General features: G+C 36.2%; 1 protein-coding gene across 1 annotated transcript; it reads right to left on the bottom strand.

Annotated features, from left to right (window-relative positions):
- Window positions 1–200: 200 nt before the first annotated feature.
- LOC144433205 (5-methyltetrahydropteroyltriglutamate--homocysteine methyltransferase-like) lies at window positions 201–10,530 on the bottom strand. The gene is made up of 9 exons (XM_078121513.1): window positions 10,398–10,530; window positions 5,339–5,456; window positions 4,216–4,313; window positions 3,565–3,614; window positions 2,941–3,007; window positions 2,186–2,269; window positions 1,606–1,760; window positions 812–893; window positions 201–711 (listed from the first exon to the last, which is right to left on the bottom strand). The coding sequence occupies exons 1-9, from the start codon at window positions 10,528–10,530 to the stop codon at window positions 446–448; spliced, it is 1,053 nt and encodes a 350-aa protein (XP_077977639.1). The 3' UTR covers window positions 201–445.
- Between the last annotated feature and the right edge of the window lie 5,140 nt (window positions 10,531–15,670).

Below are 15,670 nucleotides of genomic sequence, written 5' to 3'. Positions count from 1 at the left end.
CCTATAATTACCGATAACGTGACAATGTTAATTACATATCGATATTTGTGAGAACATCTTCAGCACTGTCAGAATATTGGCGAAAACGCCAGCAATGGTCGCCATTTACTTAGACCGTCATATCTTGGTATCTGCATGCCTTGGAGTTAGCAACCGAAATTTATATTTTGCCTAGTTGGTATACGTACACGTTGGCCACCTAATCGTCCCATGTGAATTGTGAGGTCAGGGACATCTCCTATTATGTGATGTCGACAACGAAAGTGAAACATCCTATATTCAGTCAGTGTTCTCGATGTCATAAAAATATACAAATCAAGGTAACCAAAATATTGAAAATATTTCTTAATTAAAATTCTTTAAGAATGCTGGATTATTATATATTTTTTTTACAATTTACAATTAATTAAATTCTCTCTTTCTATATGTATTTGGTGATCTTCACTTATGGCAGTGACTTTGCAGCGCTTACCATATTCCTCAATTTTTTCTCCAGAATATCACGTGGTAAATACCCTAAACCACAGTCTGGCGCTACTATCAGTCGATCAGCTGGTACAAACTTCAATACTTCTAACAGACGATTCCGTATTTCCTCCGTGCTTTCCACTCGACTCTTTGCTATGGCAATAGTACCGAATATAACATTAGTTTTCTTAAAATGTTCTAGTAAACGGAGATCAAGAGGGCTGTGGGCATCCTCGATGGAAACTGCGAAGGAATACAAAGTGACACGTAGTCATAACAAGCAGAAGAGAGACACATTTTGTATGAAACAGAGTACTTGCTTACAATGTCATGTCGTTCTTACCTGCATCAAACCCTGCTTCATCTAATTTGTCAGCAATCTGAAAGTAACTCTGATTATTTGCCTTTTTGTAGTCTTCTTGGTCCTGCAGAGGTAGGTAGAAACAAACCAGAAATGAAAACTAACTTGTGCAATGTCAGCATGGCAGAAATAAAATATAAGTCCTAAAGATGAATGACGTGACTTGCACCTTACATAGATAATTTGCATACACAATGTATATTATATAAAAGAGCCAATTATTGCACCTCAGCAACAACTTTCCTGAAAATCATCGTTCTTCAATTCTTTCCAAACTTTGTCACCTGAAAGTTTGCTCCTTTTGAAATAATGAAAATAATTTGTGGTTCACTGTCTTGTATAAAAGGAAATTGTCAATCTGCGTATGCTATTTCCCCATAGATGTATCGCAGTATTCGGTGGCCATATTGGATTTTAAAATGACTGAATTTTGATTTCATTTCGACCTTACCTTTAGAAATGTGAATTTTTTTTCAAAATTTAACTGAGAATTGCAATTGGTTTGAGTTTCCTTGAACAAAGTAACAGCAATGGTTTATAAAGAGCTTATTTCCGAAGAGCATTCTACCAACGAGAATTGGTCACGAATTGTTAATCGTTTCATTTGGTGCAGATTTGTTCACAGATAGCACTGTGCTAACAGTCACAAATTAGTCCAGCAATTCGTAGAACTGATCATTTTTGGCAATGTGTGCCAAGGCATGCCATGGGAATGATTTCACGGGTAAAACGATTTCTTCTTAGCAATACGAGATATATAAGTATGTTTCTGTTACCAGGTAACTTGGATATCCACAACAAACGTGAATATATTTCTGAACATCTGTATTTATTCCGTCAAAGCACTTCCTAACATGGTCTATTCCATACTCTACAGCGACGTCTGGATTTCTTGCAAACATTGGTTCGTCTATTTGGATATGACGACAACCTATATGAATGTAGACACGGGTACTTTAGTCACATGTTAAAAATAAGCAAGGAATAAAATGTATAGGGTTAACCCTCCATCTGTGATATTAATATTAAAGTCCAAGTTTATTCGGGGGGAATAAGTGACGTATATATTACAGTATGATGTGATGCATATGACACTCTTTAGCTGTATATGAGCTTGATTGTAATATCAGGCCACGGCATTAAAAAAATGAATCTTCTTTTGATGGATATGATACCTCGAGGCTTTTTAACTTATTCAACACCCAAGATTATAAATTATTTAATTTACTAATACTTTCACTACTACTATCTCAGAGTCTTTGCATCTGAACATGCTAAGTTTATATATTGGAAGTTGGCGAATGAAATCGATGGGCAAACAACATGTGGACAAATAACAAAAAAAAACCTTCATACCTGCTTCTACCAATCCTTTGATTTGTGACTTTAAACATTTCACAAGATCTTGGCTCAGAGTTTGTATGTCTTTGTAGAACTTGTCTTAAGAGTTGCAACATTACCATACAGAATAAAAGAGAAACAGTAAGCCATTTATTTACTTTCATATTGTACGGACTGTCCGACAGAAGTCACATTTTCATATTCTTTATTAAGGCAGTTTACTTATGGGAGCTGTTGTGATACTAGGCGTCATGTCTGTCTGTCTGTCTGTCTGTCTGTCTGTCTGTCTGTCTGTCTGTCTCTGTTCCTGTCTGCCTCTGTCAAGTGAGTGGACATCTGGTACATATAGTCTTTCGGTTAAGACGCGTTAATGTTAATTAAGAATTTACATATAAGGGAACGAGCAGAATTTATTGCAGGATGGCTCAGGAGAAAATGGGAGTGGTGGGAATGCAATTACGGAGACAAAGGGGAGGGGGTTGAAATTGTTCTTTGAATAAATATTTGTGCAAAGAAATATCTTTTGGACGCTTAAGTCGATTGATTCTTTTATGCAGAGGATTTGTGTACCATATTGTACATCTCCACTAGTTTGTACGTGTGTGTGTTTTGGTGGTGGTGAGGGGTGTCGTATATTATTCATATAAACGACCACTCTCAGGGGGGTCATTTTGGGGAGCTACGTAACGAAATATAAATACGGAAATATTTTTCTTCTCAGCTCAACTAGATTTTCCTCGTTCCCTCAAATCCGGTATATAGCTACTTACTACAACTCGTTGATATAATAGTCATAGGTCCGGGTAACGTGTATTTGACTGGAGTGGTCGTCACGTCCTAAAACATGCAACATATTGGAAGAATAAAGGCAGGAAAACTCTATTTTAAAATGTTTTATTTTCTGAAAGCATCTGTCGTATTTATATTGGGTATTGATTGTACGCTTATTGTGGTTAAGACCTAACAAAATAATTGTTTGGTTCCGGTTACCCAACCCCACCTAGTTTTTCACTGCCGACCCTAAACGGTTTTTTTACTTATTCGAGAAAAATATAATAAAATCGCAAAAATTATGAAGTCTAACGAGAAATAGTGGATGAAACTGACATCAACTTAAAAAGACAATATAAAACTGTTCTTCCAATCTGTAATGGCTGTACATCTGATAGGAAGAAATAAATAGCACAGAGACCATTTGGAAAAAATGGAAAACCTGAACTAGACACTCACACATGAAAAGAAATTATAAAATAAAATAAAAAATCTACCTACCCCATCTATTCTAAAATTGAGCGTATTCGGAACCACACAATTATTTCTATTACGCCTAAGTTTAATGTATACAATGTAAGATACGTCGGATGGTATAATCACGAGGTATTCAAATAATTTACCTGGGATATTTTCCACTCTTTTGCCGCCCAATGTTCAACATTTTCTGGTTCTGCAGGAGAAGAAAAATACGAATTTTGACATTTTGCAAAACTAAAATATCAAGTTTAAGTTTTCGCCTTAATGCGGACTTTCCGATTTATATTATCTATAAAAAGTTAAGGCGAAATCTTTTTAAACAAAAATCATTCATAATAATTGTGTCGATTTTTTGACACTATGAGCTCATGTATTCTCCTATGACCAACCTGAGGCATTGTTATATGAGGACGAGCTAACATCAATATTTGTTTTCATTTTCGTCATTTGTGAGAATATGAACAATTTTGTAGTTAAAACGGAGCGCCATTCCAGGAAATATACTTATTTTGATGTACTTTTGGGTTCTGGAGAGTCATTTCATGATTTCACATCACATAAATTTTGCGCGACTACAAAAAAAAAATGAAACTCGTATCACCTGTATTGTTTTCATACTGAGGTAATCGTGGGACTTATCACGGGACTTATCAAACATACGTATTTATTCTTAGATGCACATGACTCCCACGCGCTAACAATATTAATATCATTAAGCACATCTACGGATTTCCATTGTTTCTGACCATGTCTAAATTACAATTAAAATAAGAAATGGCAATTCCAATTCTTACCGATTTCAGCTACAATTGTTGGTACCTTCATTTCACACGCCCCATTTCGTATACTTACAGTTGTCAAGTTTTTGAAGTCAAAACCCTTGAGATGACGACTATAAAGCAAAGTATTGAGGTACTTGTAAATGTAATAAATCAACTCTAGGTAATTGGCGCTTGGGCAAAATTTAAAAAAAAAAATTTCGATAACATGACTTCATATATTTTTTTTTCAAAAAAAAATAGGGTCACCCTTAATACAATTGCTGATTCTTTGTTATTAATGTAGGCAACAGAGTAAATAAGTGCACTTACAGGTGCTCGTTGGGGGGCGCTTTCAGGTCAAATATCGCGCTTTTAGGTCGAATATTTAGCAGAATTTACGTAGCCCCAATTGCTATCGATTAACACTTTCGTCCTAAACAGTGACATTACTAAACAAGTACACGTATTGAAAGTGGGCCTCTCCGATATGAAGTCAACACGAAATTTGTTTTTTGGACGCGAAAGTTTAACAATGACAATATCATGTTGAATACGTAATAAGTTAACACTGTCGGCAACCGTGGTATTTTGACATCGGATTCTCATTTGCACTCGGTATGAAACATGTGAAATCATATATTAATACATGTATAAGTTCACAATTTATCGAATCATACCCTTTATTCATGTGAAAAGTAATATTTTGTGAGAAATTCCATAATACGGGGTCGAGAGCAAATTTTAATTTTAATGCGTGTAGACCCCCCTCCGCAGAGTTTAATAGGCGCCTATTGTTCTCCGCGACCTGCGTTTCAACTGTTATTACGGTATATAAAAACAAATCTATTAATAGAGACAACAGTACGATGACATTTGTACTTTGTCGATCCAGTTATGACAACACTACAAATAAACGTGGCTCATATATATCATGCCGACAATTTGCTCGTATATATGCCACCGACGAATCGTCAATAAGACATTTAATAAATACCCTTGTGGATGTCAGGCACTTACATTTCAACTTGTGTCACTGAGTGTCAAGTGAATTAATTCCTAGCCGAAAAGTCAGATTAGGGTAAGCAGAAAACTATATTTCACAAATTAAAGGATCAAATTTCCTTTAACTACTTAGAGAAATATTACTTTGACTTACCAGAAATGGTTGATGTAAAAATCTCGTATTATCTCTCCATCTGTGATCACATCAATTCCAAGTTCAACCTGTACGTCGATTACTTCTTTAAGAGCCCTTTCCAACATTTTATCCAATTCTGTAGATTCCAGAAACAGGGCACGATCACCTCATAAGTCTCAACACATCAGTAATACGTGTAACATAAATGAAAAATTTCATTCTTTCAAATTTAAATTGCATGATATTTAAATTGTATTATTCACAACTTAATTACCTTACAGCATTTTACAAGGGAATCATTTCAAGTTTTATCAGTGGAGGATATGCGCAGTTAAAAGTCTAGAGCAAATGATTTGCACTGTAGCAACTTCGTAGCTAGGTACAGGAGATGTGATTAATCATGGACATTGAATAGCTGCAGCAACTATCATGCCCGCAAGTACCACCACAGTGTAGTATGCATTTTCCGTTTCCGTCTCTCTCTCTCTCTCTCTCTCTCTCTCTCTCTCTCTCTCTCTCTCTCTCTCTCTCTCTCTCTCTCTCTCTCTCTCTCTCTCTCTCTCTCTCTCTCTCTCTCTCTCTCTCTCTCTCTCTCTCTCTGTGTGTGTGTGTGTGGTTATGTGAGGGACAGACATCATGTATGGACAGGCATATAGGCAGAGCCAGACACACGCCAGTGAACAGACATGCAGGGGAGAGACAGACAGACAGCCAAACAGACAGACAGACAGACAGACAGACAGACAGACAGACAGAAATGGGGATAAGTTCGCAAGTACCACCACATGGACAAAAGACTTCGATGTGTGAGGGAGAGGGAGATCATGTATGGACGTTAGACATACATACATACATACATACATGCATTATGTGAGGGACAGACATCATGTATGGACAGGCATATAGGCAGAGCCAGACACACGCCAGTGAACAGACATGCAGGGGAGAAAGACAGACAGACAGCCAAACAGACAGACAGACAGACAGACAGACAAACAAACAGACATACAGACAGACAGACAGACAGACAGACAGAAATGGGGATAAGTTCGCAAGTACCACCACATGGACAAAAGACTTCGATGTGTGAGGGAGAGGGAGATCATGTATGGACGTTAGACATACATACATACATACATACATACATACATACATACATACATACATACATACATACATACAGACTGAGACACAAATGGACAGACATACAGAGACAGATAGACACATAATAGACACAATAGACAGACATGGTCAGGGAAGGCAGAGACAGACAGCCAGACATACAGACAGACAGACAGACGGCCAGCCAGACAGACAGACAGACAGACATACAGACAGATAGATAGATAAACATACATACATACATACATACATACATACATACATACATACATACATACATACATACATACATACATACATACATACATACAGACTGAGACACAAATGGACAGACATACAGAGACAGATAGACACATAATAGACACAATAGACAGACATGGTCAGGGAAGGCAGAGACAGACAGCCAGACATACAGACAGACAGACAGACGGCCAGCCAGACAGACAGACAGACAGACAGACAGACAGACATACAGACAGATAGATAGATAAACATACATACATACATACATACATACATACATACATACATACATACATACATACATACATACATACATACATACATACATACATACATACAAATGTACATACATACATACATACATACATACATACATACATACATACATACACACACTAGGTTGCGACCAAATTGCCTTGTGTTGTGATGTGATCGTTTTGGGTTTGTAATAAGTGTTGTGAATATCTTGTTTATATTTGCGATAACACAGAGCGATGTGTTCATGCATTGCAACCATAACAGTACTTTTATATAGCGAGTGAAAACATCGCAAAGCCTTTGTTCATAAACGTTGTGAATCTTTACATAGCGAAAAAACTACACACTGTCGCAAGGCCATTTCTAATGATACCGTATACCGGAGGTTCTTTTGTTTTCACCGGGTCAGACAATGGGACATGGGGATTATCATGTAGCACAGACAACTACGGAAGCGTATTAGTGCCAAGTTGTAAGGAAAAAAATAAAATTTAAAATCTCGTAATTACGAGATTTCAATTCTCGTAATTACGACTTTTTTCTCGTAATTACGACTTTTTTCTCGTAATTACGAGTTTTCAATTCTCGTAATTACGACTTTTCGATTCTCGTAATTACGACTTTTTTCTCGTAATTACGACTTTTTTCTCGTAATTACGAGTTTTCAATTCTCGTAATTACGACTTTTCGATTCTCGTAATTACGCCTTTTTTCTCGTAATTACGACTTTTCAATTCTCGTAATTACGACTTTTCGATTCTCGTAATTACGACTTTTTGAATCTCGTAATTACGAGAATCGTAAAGACATTTCGATTCTCGTAATTACGTCGCAATTCTCCGGTAAGTTGATATCTAACTGGAAAAATCGCACTGCCATTTTAAGTTCATGTTATAAGCAACAGCTGAGTTCTCAACAACACCCGATCATCGGGTAGTAAGTACATTTAAGGTGAACTGAACACTCTAATATAAGTCCAGTGAAATTACATAACACCTATAGGTTAAAAAAAGAAATGGCAATGAAATAACGTGTGCACATATGTACACACATATACTGGATGCAACAAGAAGTTAGTAGGTTCACTGCAATGTTTAAACAGGCAATCTGTCAATGAACTTAGCCAAATAATAAACACAAAACAAGAATTCCAGAACAACAAGAATTCTTCATCAGCAAAGAATTTGTTCAAATAATTGGAGTCCAATATTAAACATATAGATATTCTGCTGAATTTCGGACACAACTCCAACTTATATCCAATGATGAAGATGGAGGGAAACTGTCCAATACAAGACAGGATTACGACTGATGAAGGACCTAACGGCCGGTCCGAAACGTCTTAAAAGAAGGATCAATAAAGTTTCTATCTGGGGACGTCTCGCCAATGCCTTCCTACTATAAACACCCTGATATACCAGGGTCAATAACCTCGACAAACCGGTCACTTGGCTAACTGACCCTCAAACCAATATTATTATACCATACCAAATACATATATTCAAGTATTTATCAACCGTGGAAAAGGTCTCCACACATTTTCAAAATTGATCGAACGACCTACGGTGCCACGTTATTGAATTTTAAATTTCAAAACCGTATAAATCTGATTTACCCTTAATGAAGAAAATTCTAAACTAAAGTTGTGAATTTTACCAAATATCAGATGGTAAATACTATTTTCTTCAATTTCAAATCCATTATTGATTCATTTTGCCGATATATAATGAAAGAATATTCTTCGCTGTTTTAATGCACTCGAGTTTTTTTTAAAGAAACGAAAAACGCAATCAAATCATACAAACCGGTTACCGTGTCAAACACTCTATAGTACATCTGCTTATCAAAATTATAAGATTCGTGTCTGAACAATTCAAAAATTGAAAAATAACAAACAATAAAAAATCATAATTTCATAATTACGACAATCAAAAAGTCGTCATTACGACAATCAAATAGTCGTAATTACGAGAATCGAAAAGTCGTAATTACGAGAATCGAAAAGTCGTAATTACGAGAATCGAAAAGTCGTAATTACGAGAATCGAAAAGTCGTAATTACGAGAATCGAAAAGTCGTAATTACGAGAATCGAAAAGTCGTAATTACGAGAATCAAAAAGTCGTAATTACGAGAATCGAAAAGTCGTAATTACGAGAATCGAAAAGTCGTAATTACGAGAATCGAAAAGTCGTAATTACGAGAATCAAAAAGTCGTAATTACGAGAATCGAAAAGTTTAGAACGATTCTCGTAATTACGACTCGGAGAATTAAACCTGTGATTATTATGAAAATCTAAAACATGTATATATTAGTAAAGTTCATGTTCGTATAAAACATGTGGCGTCTAACGATGTTTTATCACCATGAATGGCAGCATGTGACCTATTTTTGATCAGCAAGGCGCAAGCTCCAAATACGTGTTATGCACTTCGTTGAAAGCGCTTAGAATGTAGTACTATATAAGGGTAAAGTTACTTGATGGAGGGGGGGCAAAGAAAATGGCATAAAAACAAGTTACTTTCCGAATTTTAAGGCTGTGACTATTTTGATGTGATTGCTTATATTTTCCATGTTACCTCTAACTCCATTCCTCCGCAGCAAACCAAAAACAAAACAATACTACATATTTGATAATGAGAGGGCCCCCTTCTAAATATGGACCTTGGGAATCCCAAAACTCAAATGGTTCACTCCTAAATTCCGCGCTCAGTGTGATAACTGACTTGCTACTAACTGTTGTTGGCTTACCACATGTATCATCAAAAAGTCGTAATTACGAGAATCAAAAAGTCGTAATTACGAGAATCAAAAAGTCGTAATTACGAGAATCAAAAAGTCGTAATTACGAGAATTGAAAAGTCGTAATTACGAGAATCGAAAAGTCGTAATTACGAGAATTGAAAACTCGTAATTACGAGAAAAAAAGTCGTAATTACGAGAATTGAAAACTCGTAATTACGAGAAAAAAGTCGTAATTACGAGAAAAAAGTCGTAATTACGAGAATTGAAATCTCGTAATTACGAGATTTTAAATTTTATTTTTTTCCTTACAACTTGGCACTAATACGCTTCCGTAGACAACTAAGAATGTAGCAATATTAGAAAGAATTTGCGCGCAGATTGTGGCAAGTTTTCCAGCCTTTATGATTTGTTGCTGTGAAATGTGATACTGTAAATTCTCACTGCGAGCGTAACGTCCTTGGACAATGTAGAGCACATGTCACATCAATCACTGTGTAACCCTGACCGATAGGGCATATATAGATTATGTAAATTGTTGTTGTTGTTATTATTATTATTATTATTATCAATTAAAGCCTCCTTTTCTGGACAATACATGAAAGCTGTTGTTTGCTGAGCCTGTGGTGCCCTGGGTCTGGTCTGGTGAGCCATAATCGTCACCCGTCCCTCTGCCCCATTGTCCTCTGTAGCTGTAGAACACAACAACTCACCTTGTTGTGACGTTTTCTGCATATATTCACCATACAGTTCCGCTGCATTACCCTCGGTGTACCGAAATGTGTCTGGTATTTCGAGATAGCTGGGTTTGCGAAAACAGCCAATAACAGTTGTAGGCAGCGGCATGGTTAAGTTGATTAAGATATTGCCTGCGCGCGTCGGACAGTCGATGAAGTGACCTGATATCGACCCAGAATGAATAACCTCCTGACCCACTCTCATTCAAATTCATGCGCCCTCTCTGGTGGTGTGGTGGTAAATGGCGGTCACACATCACGGTCGCTTCCTAAGCTGTGTTTTGAAAAATAATTATATTGCCAGAATAGTGTATTATAACGTGTGAAACATTATCCAAGTAGCTTACATAGGAGCAGCTTCAGTCACGACCCGCTGTTGCAGTTATAATTTTAGAAATTGTTGATGATTAGCTTAAAATCTCAAATTTACTTTTCCGCAACCAAGGTCACGTGACAGGTGAAACATGTAGTTTTAATGTGGTTACTCTTGGTTGAGTGAGAAAAACACAGACTTTGGCATAATGTGTTACAAACGAAAAAACGATGGCGTTATAGTCTTGGTGGTTTTAAAGAGTGCGAACTGATCACCTGTGCAATCAAGTTCTTTTCTGTACAAAATCGCTAACATTAGGTTTTCGTAGTTGATTATAAGGCAAAAAAAAATAATTCGGTGTTTCCGAAAATGGGCTTCAGAAAATAGGATAGGTGGGTAGGCACTTTATTTTATCTTATTTTTTTTTTAAACAAACAAAATGTCACTCAGAATACTCCTGTGATAGTTTGATGAAACATGTAGGTCAAGAAGATAAAGTGTTCTTTTTGTTTTAATTATTCAAAAAATATTTAGGGTCGGTCGGGTAATCGGAAACACAGGGTTTTTTTTATTTGGCCTGACTAGACTTTAAACTACTGTGTTTTTAGTAGTATAGTCTTACACGAAGAAGCCAAGAATTACACAAAGTCATTCTATAGCTGTGATTTTTAGGGCGCTCCCATTTTGCAATGACCTCATCCGAGACAACGTATTTATCATCCCAGTCGTAAAATATGTCATGGTGTGCTACGAAACTACCGACGGGAAAGAGCCGCCACTAGATTTCTCAAACCTGCGCTGGGGGAACGACTACCTGTTAAAATGTCTGGAGTTTGTTACCAACATACTTCCAAGGGAAGGTTTGGTGAAGTAAAATTTGATACCCTACTTTCATTTCTGTATGCGAGTACCAATATATATATATATATATATATATATATATATATATATATATATATATATATATATATATATATATATATATATATATATATATATATATATATATATATATATATATATATATAAAAGAAACGTTGTTCAATGAATACAATACATTAACACAATGTGGAGAGAACTGCTCTGCTAGCTATTCAATACAACATAGAAAGTACTTGCTCCTGTCTGACCCGCACGCATATAAACAAGAGGGAGGTCCAATATAAACGCTACCTGCTCCTTATTCATTATTCAATGTACACCATTGCCATGGACATGCATTGTTTATTTGTTATGTTTTTAAAAACACTATTTTCCTAGGTATAGTCACTGCTTACTTATACTATCGTACATCCTGAACATTTTTTACTCAACTGTGGATAAACGTATTCGTATAGATGTATACATAGTATGATACAATGAATCCAGTAAAATTGATTTCTTGGTCCGCACCCATAAATCAAAGCCATAAATCATCATCACTATTTCAATTTATACTGCGACAGGCTGAATATACGTGCCTGGCATAAACGTCAGAATGTATCTGTGATCATCTGTCTATGTAATCCATTTGTTTCTTTTGAATCCTATGATCTTAGAAACAACGAGTTGGGTGCCGGGGAGGAAGGGGGAGGGGGAATAAGGCCTAAAAGGCCTCTTCAAAAACATGCCATCGATTTGTCTTCAAATCCCGACAATGGACTGGCGTTCGTACATCTACATGGTAAAACAGCTTATTGTTTCCCGTAGCTGTCTAAGTAAGCAAATCATGGTTGAATGGGTTTGTGGTTGGGTAGCGACAAACACTGTAAGTAAAATGTATACAACATGTCACTTGTAAGGATCACGTGATCAAGGTCGTTCCGGATAATGTAGTTTTATTGATTGAATGACGTATTCCAACGTTCGCTGTTATCAGGGACGTGAGTGGTCTCGTTGAGGGCGTTTGTCACATTTGTGACTCTAGCCAACCCAACACTATCGGTAACTTTACCATTTATATGTTTATATGATATGTTTATCCTATCATGAAACAGCTATCATAAATATTTGTCACAATTCATAAGAACCTATTGTAGGCAGTATGTCGATCGATCATCTAGCTAGATGCAAACCTCCCATACCAGGTCGTGAAGGCTTAGTGCGAGCTGTAGCCATGAACTATTGTGTGATTTTATCAGGAGTACTAATACATTTGTCCTATTAATCAAAGTGGCATTGACATCGCTAACAATTTTTTCAAGTTATCCAATTTGAACTTCAGTATGTAACTTTTTGAAACACTTGCATGATTGTCATCAGTGTGCTAGATGAATTTTCATTTATATAAATCATTACTTCTATGAAACATTTTTCTTCGGTGTGAACGTGTCAAAATAATCAGATAACATGTAAACATTTCTAGAACTCAGAACTCCTTTGGGATTTACTGTTTAAAAGTAATTAAAAGTAATAATGTAAACTTCCAACGTCTTCCAAGGTCATGCATGTCATGGGTCATGAAACGCATTACCATTACGGAGTCGGTCATTTCCCCGATGATACAACTGATTTAAAACTAAAAACTGGTCAAGAATTTTTTTTTTTAGGAATGCAGTATGACTTTTACCAATTTTAAGCAACATTTTGAAAATGATGGAAATATTCTGAGCTATTATTACATGCAGCAAAATGTACGCGCGACGGCATTAATTTCGAGCCCTGTCCCTCATCAAATCTCAAAGACTTCAGTCATGAAAGACACATGCTGCTCCAACGTAACAGAGGGGTGGGGGTGGGGGGGGGGTAGGGTAGACGGCAGTGTTCTGCCAAGGTTTCCAACAAGTGGGGACAAAGGCCCCTTTGTTGCAAAAAGTGGTGTCATTTGACAGGGAGTGGGATCAATTATTATTGTCTGTGAAATATTCATATATATCCCAGACCACTATAGAGATATTGTGGTCTGAGATATTCCATTACGTATAGACCATTACCTAACTACATAAAAAAATTCCATTCCTAATAACAGTTCCCAGTAAGCAATTTTTTGAAAATTGTGTACTACACATTACACCTTAGAATTTAGAAAAAGAAGGCAATTAAGATTATGTAATTTTAAGTCATTTCTACAGAGTAAGTTTATATATTGTTTGGAAAGAGATTGGACAGCCAGGTAGTCACACTTTTTAATCTGAATATCAATGAATAGCAGTGCTCAAATTTATAATTCCCTTTTTTCAAACAAGGACAAAGAACAACTTCAAAATAAGTCACAGTGAACATATGATTGAATAAAAACTTTGAGAAATCCTAAACTTATAACCACTTGTTTCATTTTTAAAACTGTTAGTACACTGACGTGTTTATCATTCCCTCTTCATATTCATGACATTTTGAAGAAGAAAAAATCCCTGACTTTAAAAAGTACCAAATATGAACGAAAAACTTACAATTAATACAGTCAAACAAACTTAAAAATAATTTATTTTTATCGTTACTGGCTGCGTATCACGATTTGGTCCTGCTATATCAAATGACACCATTAGTAGTTTATATACATACCGTAAATTTGATACGGAAAGCTGACATTAGGTGTCCTTGAAACTCAGAACTTGAATCTTTAACTAAAACTATCAACAACGTCAAAGTTGGGATGCTTTGTATATACCACTGTAATTATATACACTCCCTCTCCGAAAGTTCAAATTATTGTCACCTCCAATGATATTCTATATTGTTTCTATGTATAACTACATTATTAGTTACAGAAGATGATAACTGATAATTATTCATATATTCAAGTACTAGTTATATTCAAAGTTGACAGGATGACTATACACTGAACTTCAAAAAAAATCAAATATAATGACATTTGAAGTCCACTGGCACTAGATTATTCTGAATAATCGTTACTTATTTGGTACCACCATTCCAAAAACACAAGTAAATTTGATCAAATTATATTAGTAAAGTCAAAGGTTGAATTCAATTCAGAAACCATACTCAAAATTTTGAGTACATCTGGTTACATTCCTTGTAAACCTCCTGTAGTTGTATATCTTGTCAAATTATTTTATACTACTATTTTACTCACCGAGATGTGGAGATATCAACACATTAACTATTTCTTTATCGATGTAGAGCACTTTACTTTCCGCTTTGTCATTTGTTTTAATTTCGATTCGCACTCTGAAAACAACTAGCAATTTTCATATAAAGACATCTCTCTCTCTCTCTCTCTCTCTCTCTCTCTCTCTCTCTCTCTCTCTCTCTCTCTCTCTCTCTCTCTCTCTCTCTCTCTCTCTCTCTCTCTCTCTCCAACGTCTATGTTTTACAATGTAACAGTTTATAACTGTAGGTGGTGATAGTCGTTCGGGAATTCTGAAAGCCGTATAGTTCTTATTGAGATCATTGTCAGCGCCGAACTCTAAAGTTCATGTGACCTGTAGGGCCAACTCTACTAAACCTACCACAATCATACCCTTAGCTGTCAATATGTTGTCACAGTGTTTGACATTAGCAATCCTCTACCGGTGTTGACCTTGAAAAGTGTTGAAGTTTGTGCAGCGGTTGATAATCAACAGCTGCTGAAGTCTTATGAGGAGCAGAATTTAAAAAGGTGTGAATAGATTAGACATTTGCAGTTGAAGTAAACCCTTAAACCCTACATTTTCGTGTCGGGTCTATGTTAAAACATAGAATCTCCAACGTCTATTGTTAACATATGAAAAGCACCGTCGGACACCAAACGTCTCAGTTTAAGATGAAATGCAAGAGACCAAACTGGGCTCAAACGAGTGAGAGGAAAGTAGTTGGATGGGTATTCAAAAAAGAATATTAAACCATGGTTGTATTAGTGCATTCTTTGAAATCTCCCGGATAAAAGTGCTGCGCATACTTAGAAGGTCACAATGATGTCATCTATCTCAACTCGGGTCACGACCCCGGTTGCAATCGACCTCAGTCCAAGTGGCATGTTGTGACAGCGTACTGTTTGATTTTGAGAGAATTTCTCACC

Source organism: Glandiceps talaboti, chromosome 3 (assembly GCF_964340395.1).
Source record: "Glandiceps talaboti chromosome 3, keGlaTala1.1, whole genome shotgun sequence".
Classification (NCBI taxonomy): Eukaryota; Metazoa; Hemichordata; class Enteropneusta; family Spengelidae; genus Glandiceps; species Glandiceps talaboti.
This window is presented reverse-complemented; position numbering and strand designations above follow the sequence as displayed.

Coding starts and splice junctions, on each gene's coding strand:
- LOC144433205 (XM_078121513.1), bottom strand. CDS start 10,530: ATGCCGCTGCCTACAACTGTTATTGGCTGTTTTCGCAAACCCAGCTAT. Junction 2,270..2,940: donor TATTATATCAACGAGTTGTA/GTAAGTAGCTAT, acceptor GCAACTCTTAAG/ACAAGTTCTACAAAGACATA. Junction 894..1,605: donor GTGGATATCCAAGTTACCTG/GTAACAGAAACA, acceptor CTACCTCTGCAG/GACCAAGAAGACTACAAAAA.